Below are 14834 nucleotides of genomic sequence, written 5' to 3'. Positions count from 1 at the left end.
TACTACCTGAAAGCCAGATTTGTATAATAATAATAATAATAATAATAATAATAATAATAATAATAATAATAATAATAATAATAATAATTCGGGACCATCGTACCATATTTTCTGAAAAAAAAAAAAAACTTAGGTGCACTTATGCGCCTTTGCTTCTGACCCCTCATTTATAAATATTCCAAATGTTTAACACAGATTATTATATGATTTATATTAGGGTAATTTTATTACCTCTCTTGGTAGTACTGTCATTGCAAGTTATCTTGAACCTTACATCCCCTAAGTCTGTCTTTGGAACTGCTCGGTACGGCGTGTACTCATCAACGTAACGGCACGGCAAGGATGCCCCTCCCTCGTGTAACGTGACTCTTTTCAGAAAACATTGGTTCTTTTACCTTACGGCTCTCTACTGTAAAAGAACTTGGTTCAATACAGACATCATCTTCTCTCGATACTCCGGTTTTGAGAGGAGAACATAGTTTCGTAGCAAGCTTTAATTAACCTGTAATGAGTAAGTATTTAAATATAATCGTGTGTACACTCCTCTCTCATCCGGGCTGGGGACCGGCAATGGAGGAGTTACTACAGCTACTTCTATACATTATATAGGCCTGCATGACTTACACCTTCAGCTAATAAGTACATATTCTTATAACAATATTTTACAGGCTTATTATTTGAATTTACATTATTTTACAATTATACACAATCCATATCCCTATCATTGCTGCCATCATCGCTTGTTCCAAAATTAATTATTTCGCCAATGGCATCATCCATTCGGAATTATCTTCTTAATCATAGACTATGTACTATTTTCTGAACACGATAGTATTCTTCGATTGTATCCCGAATAACATGTTGATCGAAGTCGTCCACTTCAACTTTACACAAGTCTAATTCTGGAATGAAATAATATGTTTAGTAGAACTATAAGAAAATAATAACTTTCAACAGTAATTCATTATGTCGCTCTCAATACACACACTATTGTACATAACTATTATAGCAATAATTGCTAAACATTACATACCTATTATTTCCCGGAGTAATGTGAGGTTCATTCAGTTGTAATTCAGTATTATTCTTAATTCTCTTCACGGAACTAATACTTTTGCCAAAGTATTTAGCCGCTTTCTTATATTCCTTAGCAAGAGGTTCCAGCAAATATTTGTTTAATTTTTCCTCCTCACAACACTTATATTATATTTGCGATAATTTCTCTTTCTCCACTGTGGATAACAGCGTTACTTTTTCTCCGCGGTGGTGTGATTTCACCATAATAACTACCCTGTGGTTGCTGCTCCATGTTAACACTACTGGTACGCAGTGAAGGAAATAGTTCTATGTATCTTGACAAGAGATTATGCTGCGGAGCATGCGCAAACAACTCAGTTGGCTCCACCCGCGTTACGCGCTTCCTTCCCTCTGCCCCTCTGTCCCCGCTCAGGAAGTTCAAGATAACTTGCAATAACAGTATTATCCAGTTGTTCCGATTAGGGTAATTTTATTACCTCTCTTGGTAGTAGTAAGTTGTAAAAAAAAATCTTGGTAGCAGGAGGGTTAAGAAAAAAATACGATACTGTATCAGTGTTCATATAATTTCAAAGACTGGTACATATATCATTAAACACAGGAAGAAGTATTGCCATGGTAACGACTAAGCAGCGTTTGAGCTGGTAAGCTGCTCGATGCAGATCCATGTGTTCATGATGATGTCCACGGACTCGCTGATAGCTATGTCCTGCACCTTGTTGGTGCAGACTAAGAAACTCGCACCCAGCGCTGGTACCTGCTGCTGGAAATCGGATATCTCTCCTTGAACGGAAGCCACCAGCTTGTCCCTCGTGTCAGAGACCTGCACGCCCACTGCGTTCAGACAGTTCGCCGTAGCACTGGCGTCATTCTCGTTGACACAGTCTGTTATGTTGGCTTCAGCGGCACTCGAACTGTCGTCAACTTCGGAGGCCAGATTCTGGAGTTCCTGGATATTCGGCTGCAGGGCTGCAGACACGTTCTGCAGGCATGCCTGAATTCCTGGGCCTAAATATAATAATTAAGACAATTATTAGTTAATCACGGAAATACAGATTAGGTACAAACCAGCGGAAAATATATTGTTAATTCATATTTGGTAACATGAAAAATTTAAATTCATTTTAGGTTATAAAAGCAAGGTATTAATAGGCCTAGTGCGAGTTTTCTTACTTTATTTATTTACTTATTATTTATTTACTTATTCATTCATTCATTTGTTTATTTATTTATTTATTTATTTATTTATTTATTTATTTATTTATTTATTTATTTATTTATTTATTTATTTATTTATTTATTTATTTATTTATTACATCATTCACGTCATGGCGGATCAGATGAATTCCAGTTCTTAATTCGCATTAACCCACTATATAACGATTACAAATTAAGAATACATATGGCAACCTATAAATATATACTAAGTATCTCTTTAACATTATTATTATTATTATTATTATTATTATTATTATTATTATTATTATTATTATTTATCTTTCGAAGAGGTGGAAAAATTCGAATATCTTGGAGCAACAATAACAAACATAAATGACACTCGGTAGGAAATTAAACGCAGAATAAATATGGGAAATGCCTGTTATTATTCGGTTGAGAAGCTTTTGTCATCTAGTCTGCTGTCAAAAAATCTGAAAGTTAGAATTTATAAAACAGTTATATTACCGGTTGTTCTGTATGGTTGTGAAACTTGGACTCTCACTTTGAGAGAGGAACATAGGTTAAGGGTGTTTGAGAATAAGGTGCTTAGGAAAATATTTGGGGCTAAGAGGGATGAAGTTACAGGAGAATGGAGAAAGTTACACAACACAGAACTTCACGCATTGTATTCTTCACCTGACATAATTAGGAATATTAAATCCAAACGTTTGAGAAGGGTAGGGCATGTAGCACGTATGGGCGATTCCAGAAATGCATATAGAGTGTTAGTTGGGAGGTCGGAGGGGAAAAGACCTTCAGGGAGGCCGAGACGTAGATGGGAAGATAATATTAAAATGGATTTGAGGGAGGTGGGATATGATGATAGAGACTGGATTAATCTTGCTCAGGATAGGGACCAATGGCGGGCTTATGTGAGGGCGGCAATGAACCTCAGGGTTACTTAAAAGCCAGTAATTAAGTAACTAATAATAATAATAATAATAATAATAATAATTATTATTATTATTATTATTATTATTATTATTATTATTATTATTATTATTAAAATACTATATAGTACTAGTACTTCTACGTTTGCTAATTTTATTTTCCTAACTAATTTATATAATTCAACTTGAACACATAATAATAGTAATAATAATAATAATAATAATAATAGTAATAATAATAATAATAATAATAATAATAATAATACTTATGACTTTTGAGGAACCCAGAGGTTCATTGCCGCCCTCACATAAGCCCGTCATCGGTCCCTATCTTGTGCAAGATTAATCCAGCCCTACCATCACATCCCACCTCCGTCAAAGCTATTTTAATATTATCCTCCCATCTACGTCTCGGCTTCCCCAAAGATCTTATTCCTTCCGGCCTCCCAACTGACACTCTATATACATTTCTGTATTCGCCCATATGTGCTACATGCCCTGCCCATCTCAAACGTCTGGATTTTTTATATTCCTAATTATGTCAGGTGAGGAATACAATGTGTCCAGTTCTGTAACTTTCTCCATTCTCCTGTAACTTCATCCCTCTTAGCCCAAAATATTTTTCTAAGCACCTTATTCTCGAACACCCTTAACCTCTGTTCCTCTCTCAAGGTGAGAGTCCAAGTTTCACAACCATACAGAACAACCGGTAATATAACTGTTTTTATAAATTCTAACTTTCAGATTTTTTGACAGCAGACTGGATGACAAAAGCTTCACAACCGAATAATAACAGGCATTTCCCATATTTATTCTGCGTTTTTTATTTCCTCCCGAGTGTCATTTATATTTGTTACTGTTGCTTCGAAGTATTTGAACTTTGCCAGCCTTTATTATTATTGTTATTATTATTATTATTATTATTATTATTATTATTATTATTATTATTATTATTATTCATAATCATCTTAAATATAGAGGGAATTAATCCATGACGTACCGGCCTCCTGGATCATGGACTGGTATTTTGCGTCGTTTCCATTTGTGCAGGACGACACATCGACGCCTGCAGGAGTCTTGGCAGCGATGGCCATTTTGTCTTCGGTTATAAGAGCCAGTAGTCCCTCGGGATCTGAACTCTGGATCTTCAAACTCTGGAGAAAGTTATTAGCAGCTTGTTGCGCATTCGCAACGAGTTGCTTGATGTTGTTAGCCGTTGCTGTGACGTTGGTCTTTGCGTGTTGCACCATGTCGTCAACGGAGCCCACAGTTTCGTCGGGGGCATATCCGAACTGTGTGGCAGCGGACAGACCCTAAGGATGTTCACACAGGAGTTAGCATTCGGTTGAAGTGGGTTGTTGAACATATTCTTTAAAATAAGGATGTAATAAATACAATAAGAGAGATGTTTTCAAATTGAATTAATTTTTTACGGCCCGTGTTAACGTCACGTGGTAGTAGCAGTAGGTTTATTTTGCCTGGCAGAGTTAAGGCCATGAGGCCTTCTCTTCCACTCAACCAGGTTTCAATAATATACATGAAGTACAAAATTAGATTACAAAACAACACAAGACAAAATACCTTAGAAATTACATAAAATATAGTAGAAAATTACAATAGTCAAGATCAGTTACAGAATATAAAATTACAAATAGTCAAGATCGGTTACATAATATATAAAATAAAGTAGAAAATTACACATAATCAAAATCAGTTACATAACATAAGGGGAATATACACACACACTCACACACACACACACACACACACACAATTTATAAGACCTAAAATGCTCGAGATAAATTCGACGCTTAATTCACTTGAGATATGTTATACAGTTAATATATAGTAGGATTTTTCAAAGGATCCCCAGTCGGTCTCTTTTGTTGCTAGAAGAACTTTGCCGCACGGTCCACCCCGGTCATTAAGGGACGCGTGCGGAAATTTCTAGGAGCGCAGTTGTCACATTTTACATTGACTTCGCCACGTGGCGTGGGTATGAAACAATCGTATATTTATGTATAGCGGAATCGAATCGAACAGAATTTCTCTTCACCATGTATTTAAATGGAAGATAGCAGAAAGCGGCGCGTCGAATCGAATCGATCAGAATAGAATTCATGAGCTAGAATATTATTCCACTGCCGGAATAGAATTTCTTGTTTCGGGTATGATCGTATGTTCTCGTCAAGCCTTCGTGAAGAAACAAATGAACCACATCCATTATTGGCGGCTTAATTTGTTTACTATTGACAGTTATTGTTGAAATAGTAGGCCTACGTATACAAAAATCACAATGTAATATGAACGAAGAAAAATTAATAAATCTTGTGTAGAATTATTCTCTTGTATGACAAAACACAAAACATAAAAGTACTGTTCGGCTCGATTCCACTAGATGTGAGCGGCAGCAGACTTTTCGTTTCGATTCGGTTCGATTCCGCTAAGTGGGAGCGGGCCTTTATACAACAAATTGTACTTTCATTCAATCAATCACGAATTAATGAATGGTTAGTTTTGAGTTACTGTGTGTATAAAGATTCGTTATAGAACCATTGTACGGCAACTTCTTGAAACTAATATAGTTTAATACTTATATCAATAATAATAATAATGATAATAATAATAATAATAATAATAATAATAATAATAATAATAATAATAAAGATAATAATAAAAATTACAGAAGACTTTCAAACAGCGAACAAAAACACTTGTGCATGTTAAGAAAGAATGCAGTTAGCGTTAGCATTCAGGGGAGAATTGGCAACATTTATGTTTACATCAGAAAGCGGAAACAGAGATTACCCCATCCCCCGAGTGGACAGAAAAGGTTGGCTAGCAAAGGTTACTTCAAAAGACAACCGCTCAGTGTGCGGTAGCCTCTGTCTTTAACTGGGGACGCAAAGAACGAACCTACATACTAATAGGAGAATACATGTGGGTTACAAGACATAAAATGTTGATTAGCAAAGTCGTACTAAATGGCATACAAATACAAATGATTAAGTAATATATCAAGATAATAAAAAAAGAAAAGAAAAAAAAGAAGAAGAGGGAGGAGAAAAAAATAACAACTTGGTCATTTAAGACTATTTAGAAACTTCCGCAAGAGTCCAGTTCTGTTCAATGAAAACATTTCTAAGTAGAGTGTGCTTGAAAGATTTCGACTCCAACTGCGTAGTGTAGTGCAGTCTACTGTTGTGCCCCAGGGTATGACTTCCCTGTAGCACTTTCTCTATTGCTCTATGACAGTGATGTCAATTGATGCCCATAGGAGCAAGCGCGCGCTGTAGAGCCCAGGAGAGCCTGAGCGCTTTACAGCGGAAAGGAAAGAGACAGACGAAAGAGGTGTATATGCCGCTTGGTAGAGCTATATACAGGGATGGCGAGCACTGATTCAATGGATAAAGGGAAGAGAACTTATTAAAACTGTATCCATGTTAATTTTTAGATTTGTCTGAGAAGTATAAGTGCATTATAAGAATTTAAGTTTTAATTTTAATGTTCATTTTTCACAAGTTTGATTTTTTATTCAAAAGGAATATTTTCTCTAATTCTTTTTACAGAAAAGTGAAATTTTCAGATATGTTTGTTTAGTAGCCTTACAGGCACTAAAACAATGTTTTCGTAAATCTGATATATCGTAAATACGTATTGCTGAAGATAGTGTATGAAAATGTTTGAAAATATTCGCGTGGAAAATGGTTGTAAGGAAATGAATTAACAAAGCAAATACTGTTACATCACAAACAAAAGATATGTGCATATGTGTTGGTAAAACGTCAGCTCTATAGCTTCAGCAGATTTCGAGATAATTTAATATTCTGATAACAGAAAGTTGCGCACCAATATCATCTAAAAGCATAATGCGATAAGAGTTTTATTATGTAATATTACTTACAGTTAAAACATATACCTAGACAACTTTGCTTTGTACTATAATGTTGTTTTGATTACTTTTATAGGGCTAAAGATACCATCAATATCAATTTCAACTTATCATGTCATATTCAGTGTCTTCCTTTGGGATCACACTTTCTTGATGTTTAATTCGCTTAGTACAGTATAGTTGTAGTTATTATGGAATTTATGTGAATATTCCTTCTTTACTCTTTATTATGTTATTAACGTTTAAAACAACTGCAATATTAGGCTAAGAAATAGGTGTTAGTACTTTTGTCTTACAGACAATATAGAAAATAACAAACAGAAAGAAGCCATATAAAAATAACGACTTAAAATTTCACGTTCCGATTGAAGTTTGTGCACTACTGTTTTCTTAATCCAACAGGCTGCTTATTCCTCCTAGCATATCTAGCGCTTAATGCCCGCGCACGACGTCAAGGTCAGAAAAATGCGCTTGCTTTGACATCACTGCTGTAGCACTTTCTCTATTGGTCTATGATCTATGATCTTAGGAAATATTTCAGAAATAATGTAACGAGTTATAACAAGATCTCGCATTTTAGGTTAATGTCCGGTTGCTTCAATCTCGTTTAAAATGCTTTAATAGCTAACCGTAGTAATATCTTTATCACGTTTAAAGAGGAAATGTGTTGCGTCATTACTTATGATTTCTTTACTGTAGTTACTTGGTGAGCGGTTATCTTGCTGTTATTATTTGTAGCAATTGAAACGTAGTATTCTCGTAGCAGTGATTGAATGCGTTATTCTTTTGTCTGCCGAATTTGTGTGAACAATAAACCTCAGCTCTTCCGTTTCGTTACAATTTAATCTCTATTATGGAAGGAAATCGAGTAAGAGCACCGAACTTCAGCAGATATGAAGTGGAAATGCTCATCGAGCTTACAGAGAAATATAAACATACTTACTTACTTACTTACTGGCTTTTAAGGAACCCGGAGGTTCATTGCCGCCCTCACATAAGCCCGCCATTGGTCCCTATCCTGAGCAAGATTAATCCAGTCTCTACCATCATATCCCACCTCCTTCAAATCCATTTTAATATTATTTTCCCATCTATAGTACGTCCGCTCAAATGAGAGCCACTTGGAACGTGCGATTGGACATACTTACCGCAAGGAGCAAGTAGGCACGCGACTCCGAACAGGTTCCATGTAAACAATGCTGCGTTGCCATCTCTTCCTTGTGAAGACTAAAGTGAACCTTCGTGTGCGTCTTATAATACAGAACTAAAACACGAACACCTATTCAGAGTCCGTTGAGTCACTATTTAAATCAATTACTCAAGATTCCAAGCTAGCTTCTAAGGAGCGATAATCACTTTCTTTTGTCTTTACATATTCGATAATGCTTTTTATTATTAATGTCATCCATCACATTTGCTATTAAAGCACATACTTCTTGAACAGATTTATTTCCCAATGTAATTTCTGACCGGAGATTTCTCTTCAGTTCCGAACAAACGAATTCTATGGCATTAAGACAACAATGGTAAGGGGGGGGGGGGCAGTCGTAGTACAACATGGCCATATTTTGATGATAGTTCGTCAATTACATATGTACATCTTTTTCTATGACGGCTACGTTTTTCGTTGCGCGAATCACTTCTGTACCGGCACTGGGCACTGGTATTTTTCAATAGTGTCCGGCACTTACCAGCATCGTCTTTAAAATACGTATAAATACTAATAATAATTAACACTGTTTGTTCTTGTACAATCTTACCGCGTCCTAATGGCGATTGTGTGGATTTACGTCTACGACTATTGTTATTATCCGTTTTCCAAAAACGCCACATTATAAATACAATCACAATATATGGAACACAAAAGCCACAATATCCATTTACGGTCTTCTGCCTTGTTCTCAGCTAACTGTACCTTTACTTGCGTGCTCGTCTGAAACTGAATACTATATGAACTTGTTCTCGGAGCACCGACTTAGATCTGTCAACAGCGCTGGCGTACCAACAACCAGCCGCGTGCGTCAAGATTGAAACGCCTGACGCCTCCCGCTCAAAGTAGGTGCAAGTGGCTCTCATTTGAGCGGACGTACTATACGTCTCGGGCTCCCTAAAGGTCTTCTTCCCTCCGGCCTCCCAACTGACACTCTATATGCATTTCTGGATTCGCCCATACGTGCTACATGCCCTGCCCATCTCAAACGTCTGGATTTAATGTTCCTAATTATGTCAGGTGAAGAATACAATGCGTGCAGCTCTGCGTTGTATAACTTTCTCCATTCTCCTGTAACTTCATCCCTCTTAGTCCCAAATATTTTCCTAAGAACCTTATTCTCAAACACCCTTAATCTCTGTTCCTCTCTCAAAGTGAAAGTCCAAATTTCACAACCATACAGAACAACCAGCAATATAACTGTTTTATAAATTCTAACTTTCAGCTTTTTTGAAAATCAGATTCGATGACAAAAGCTTCTCAATCGAAAAATAGCAGGCATTTTCCCATATTTATTCTACGTTTAATTTCCTCTCGAGTGTCATTTATGTTTGTTACTGTTGCTTCAAGATATTTTTAATTTTTTCCACCTCTTGGAAGGATAAATTTTCAATTTTTATATTTCCATTTTGTACTAGAGCAATTCCACGTGTAACTGACTGACATTTACAGTACACTTTGACAGCAAAATGTCTGTCTAAATTGTATAATGGGTTGAAATTAGACTGTGTCACCGCTGGATTTTATACAGGGAAGTGTACACTTAAGATACTATAAAAATAAACGTCTTTAATAGGAAAAGTATACTATTTATTTACGTCCAAATTGTGTGTAACAGACTGACATAAATGTCAACTCTCTCTTCGGGTGAACATGGTTCTCCACAGATTTCTCTGAATTGTAATTGCTGATACAATTTTGCAAAACATGGTTCGGAAAGGAAATTGTAATCTTCAGTTTAAGTTGAAAACGACCTCCAAACCACGATTAGTAATGGAGTTATGGCCGAAAAAGTGATGTGTAACAGACTGACCTCATTCTGTAACTGACTGACATCTCTGAATTTTAAAATGAAGTTGCATTTACAGAACCGTAAATAGTACAAAATAATATGACACTTGATAAGTAGTAAATTAACATAACGATTAATTTAAATGAATAATATGTTTTCCAGAATACAAAAATAAGTTTGCTTAACCACGCATCTTAAATGACAAAAATTAATGCACATACAAGTATTACATAGGCCTACTTAATAACGTATATAGTTCTTTCTCTGTGATTAAATACTGTATATACAAGCCATATGCATTGGTGTTTAATTTTAGGACTATAAGAGTGTCACAGCAACCTTGACAGCGCTTATCACTCTATATGGCAGGCGTCTCAAGGCCAACGCATAAAAGTTGTCACAGAGAGCAAGTGTAGATAACATAGTCAGCTGAAGAGATAAGCGCAGTACCCGAAGATAGCCGATCGCTGATTAATGTCACACGCATGAGCGAGCTAAGTTGTAACTGTCGTGGGAGAAATGCCACAAAGCTGCACTTTTGAATTGTACTGTCACAATAGACAGTTGTTTTCGGAAGGAATTTCTTAAGTAGTTTGCAGTAACAATAATTGGGGCTAAGAGGGATGAAGTTACAGGAGAATGGAGAAAGTTACACAACACAGAACTGCACGCATTGTATTCTTCACCAGACATAATTAGGAACATTAAATCTAGACATTTGAGATGGGCAGGGCATGTAGCACGTATGGGCGAATCCAGAAATGCATATAGAGCGTTAGTTGGGAGGCCGGAGGGAAAAAGACCTTTAGGGAGACCGAGACGTAGGTGGGAGGATAATATTAAAATGGATTTGAGGGAGGTGGGATATGATGATAGAGAATGGATTAATCTTGCTCAGGATAGGGACCAATGGCGGGCTTATGTGAGGGCGGCAATGAACCTCCGGGTTCCTTAAAAGCCAGTAAGTAATAATAATAATGATAATAATAATAATGATAATGATAATAATAATAATAATAATAATAATAATACATTTATTTTCTAATTATATACTATCAATGAGTAAAAAGAAGACTTCTGAAGCATGAAGAACCATACATGTTACGTAATTATTTAAGCACAAGGAACTGGCCACCTTACTCCATTATCTCCTGGCCTAGTTGACTCATAAGTGGTGCCTTGTTGGTATCACTTGTGAGGTTCATACCTGTCTTCGGACAGTTGACCAAACAATAACACTATTTCATCTCTAGTAAAGGTTTTTGGTATCGTTCTTTTTTTGAGTTTATACTATATTCAATAAAATATTTTGTATTGGGTTATTTTATGACGCTTTATCAACATCTTGGCTATTTAGCGTCTGAATGATATGAAGGTGATAATGCCGGTGAAATGAGTCCGGGGTCCAGCGCCGAAAGTTACCCAGCATTTGCTCGTATTGGGTTGAGGGAAAACCCCGGAAAAAACCTCAACCAGGTAACTTGCCCCAACCGGGATTCGAACCCGGGCCACCTGGTTTCGCGGCCAGACGCGCTGACCGTTACTCCACAGGTGTGGACTATTTAATAAAATAAAATTCAATTAAATAATAATAATAATAATAAGATTACAATTAAACTTGTTGGTTATTAAAGTAAGTATTCTTACGTTACGCTAATATTAATATATTAATTACAATAATAGTTAAATAATATATTTCGTAACGTTTTCAATAATTAAAAATAACCTAAACACCTTAGAAATTCACAAGCAATTATTTTAAATTAGAACTATTCAAATTTTAAATCTCGTCTCAAATTCTTTTCTCAAGTCCTTCAGTACATCATTATATTTGTTACACTGGTCTTGATTCAAATCAGGTAACAGTTTTAGATTAATAAAGTGGTAACAGTTACCCACTGAAACTTGCGTCTCCCACAATTTCGCTTTCCCTATGAAAGCTTTTATTTCTTCATACATTTGCGGTAATAAGAACATTCTTTCCTCGGAGATGGACACAATGACTGACTGTTACATCGTAGCGGTTGCAGATGTCTATTCAAACGTCGCGGTCAATGACGTCATCCGGAGATACACGAACTGGTCCTGCATCTTGTTCCACTCTTACATTGAAAAAGAGAAAGAGGAGGAAGTGCTCTGAGAAGGCCCTATTGAGACGTCTGCTATATGGCATCAACTCCCCAGCGTAAGACAGTATGTTACGTTATTCAAGCGCGTTCCTAATCATCTGGCACTGACCTCCTTATCGATTACGATAAGGTGACGCAGATCACAGTTTATATTTCTCATGCCTATGGCTGTTATATATTGTGTTCATAATGATAATGTTGAGTTCTACTTTTAGATTGAATTTGAACCATTGGAATTAAACACGTAGAAGCACTTCACGGCACTCGTTGACTCACTTATTTAGTCTAACAAGTATGTACTGAAGGAACACTGTCAATATGTCACTTGTTATCTGAACAAACTTTAGTTTCTTTTCACACACGGAACCTGGGACCTTTCGCACTGATTGTTCACAAGACAGTTGTACATATACTACAACATAGGGATCTAACACTTTCACGTAATGAACTCCATGAGATGCCGGAATAGGTGCAAGATGTTCAAATCGTTTTTCGAGATACTTTTTTCCTTCGTCTATCTCAATCTGTGCTACCTCCTTAACAATAATTTGGATGTTTTTATTGCTCGCAATGTTACAAAATTCTGTAGCGCTTTGCCTCTTCTTCCCCAATTTCGCATCGTTTTTACTTGGCCTCCAATCACATCCACGGCCCCTTTGCCATGATGTGACTGAAAGAAGTTCCATTCTATGTTAAATTCAAATATGCGAGCAAGCAATGTCACATTGCTCAATGTTTACTTCTGTTTAAAATGGCTCGCTGCTGTATCTCAAAATATTTTTACCACCTCAATGTTCGGAAGAATCGCCAAAATTTCCGAAAACACTTTTCGTAGACAAACATTCACTGCATAGCCTACTTGTCATGTGCTACATAATCTGACACTAATGCAGAGGATTTCTTCTGAACTTCCCTGTCACCTTCCTGTTTAAACCAGGCAACAGCAGTGAATATTGAGACCTGCTTATTGCTCCAATGAGTTGCCTGAATCTCATTTTGCTCTTTTCAGGTGTAATTACTGCACACTTAACAGCGGTTCACGTGTAACTTCACCAAGGCCTTCCAAGTAACTAAACTCACTGTGAGAATGAACAGCATAACAGCTGAGAGCGCGACATGTCAGTCACTCACAATGCCGCTGCGGAAAACGAAATCACTTTAGAAGAAAATGTTCTAATACTTTTTTATTGGTCATGTAGTAATAACGCAGAATACCAAAGGAAATTTTAATCCGTCAATTATTGTGCTGTGTGGAAGAGTTTTTGTATGTTTATTGTGACGGACTGACCGTAACTTACAGTACAAATAATTATAAAGATTTTAAGTTATTTAGGATCTTAGGATACTTCAACTAATTACATATTTACTTCAAGAAAAGACCAAAATATAGTATACAAAAAAGACGGCTCGAAATAAAACAAATTTACGTGTCCAAATTGTGACACGAAACTTAAGTATCTATACGTGTTTTTTTAAGCGTTTGGAATATGACAAGATCTGCAGCAAGTTCTAGACTAAAAGAAAGAGTATTTTAAACATTATCTTACGAAATAAGGCGATTTAAAGTATAAAGAAACATATTTCTTAAACAAAAATACTCCTACACCAATTTCAGGAAATTCACCTCAGTATGACATTTTCGTGGAATTGCTCACTATGTTCTGGTCACGAGACATAATCATATACTTTGTTTTTTTTTTCGGGGTTTACTTTCAAACCTATTTCATTATTTGCTTCAAGTAGAATTTCCGTGTTTTACCTAATCGTTTGTGGATTTTCTGCTAACATATTCACGTCATCCGCATAGGCAAGAAGCTGATGTAACCCGTTCAATTCCAAACCCTCTGTGTTATCCTGAACTTTCATAATGACATATTCTAGAGCGAAGTTAAAAAGTAAAGGTGACAATGCATCTCCCTTCTTTAGCCCGCATTGAATTGGAAAAGTATCAGATAGAAACTGACCTATACGGACTCTGCTGTACGTTTCACCGAGACACATTTTAATTAATCGAACTAGTTTCTTGGGAATACCAAATTCAATAAGAATATCATATAAAACTTCTCTCTTATCCGAGTCATATGCCTTTTTAAATCTATGAATAACTGATGCACTGTACCCTTATACTCCCATTTTTTCTCCATTATCTGTCGAATACAAAAAATCTGATCAATAGTTGATCTATTACGCCTAAAACCACACTGATGATAATAATGAACATAATAAGTTTAAAATGATTTCTATTCAGAGACGTTCAATAAATGGAACCTGCGACCTCATATTGAATCCATGTGTTAGATATTATCCTTTCTGATGCTACGACGGAAATAACATGATATTAAGAATGATTTTCTCTAAATTGTAATTCCCATACTTACAAACTGGAACAGTGCAATGGTGACGAGGATTTTGGTTGCCATGACTTCAGAGATTGTTCCTGTGTTTCCTAGGAGACAAAATGTGACTGTGTGAGTGATTGTCAGCTGTTTTTATACTGCTGCGTATGCAGGTAAGTAGGAATTATAACTAATTTCAACCACTGCAAGCTGAATCAATAAACCTACACTTAGCCAGTGAGTTGGTGTTGTTATTCGATAAGTTGGTGATTTAGTAGTTGCACAGGTGTTGTTTGTAAGTGACTGAGAATTGGGCCGCTTGTGTCGCGTGG

The 14834-nt window shown here is 36.2% G+C and overlaps 1 protein-coding gene across 1 annotated transcript; it reads right to left on the bottom strand.

The window, feature by feature from the left end:
• Positions 1-1580: 1580 nt before the first annotated feature.
• Positions 1581-14635, bottom strand: LOC138712980 (uncharacterized). The gene is made up of 3 exons (XM_069844661.1): positions 14545-14635; positions 4144-4456; positions 1581-2043 (listed from the first exon to the last, which is right to left on the bottom strand). The coding sequence occupies exons 1-3, from the start codon at positions 14584-14586 to the stop codon at positions 1661-1663; spliced, it is 738 nt and encodes a 245-aa protein (XP_069700762.1). The 5' UTR covers positions 14587-14635; the 3' UTR covers positions 1581-1660.
• Positions 14636-14834: the final 199 nt, after the last annotated feature.

Source organism: Periplaneta americana, chromosome 14 (assembly GCF_040183065.1).
Source record: "Periplaneta americana isolate PAMFEO1 chromosome 14, P.americana_PAMFEO1_priV1, whole genome shotgun sequence".
NCBI classification, from domain to species: domain Eukaryota; kingdom Metazoa; phylum Arthropoda; class Insecta; order Blattodea; family Blattidae; genus Periplaneta; species Periplaneta americana.
Note: the sequence above shows the minus strand (reverse complement) of the source record. Positions and strands in the feature narration are given on the sequence as shown.

What these genes read in the sequence shown, in the direction of transcription:
- LOC138712980 (XM_069844661.1), bottom strand. Translation starts at nt 14,586, where the DNA reads ATGGCAACCAAAATCCTCGTCACCATTGCACTGTTCCAGTTT. An exon ending in CCATTGCACTGTTCCAGTTT is followed by an intron (nt 4,457 to 14,544) that starts GTAAGTATGGGA and finishes GAACATCCTTAG; the next exon opens with GGTCTGTCCGCTGCCACACA. An exon ending in GTCCATGATCCAGGAGGCCG is followed by an intron (nt 2,044 to 4,143) that starts GTACGTCATGGA and finishes TATTATATTTAG; the next exon opens with GCCCAGGAATTCAGGCATGC.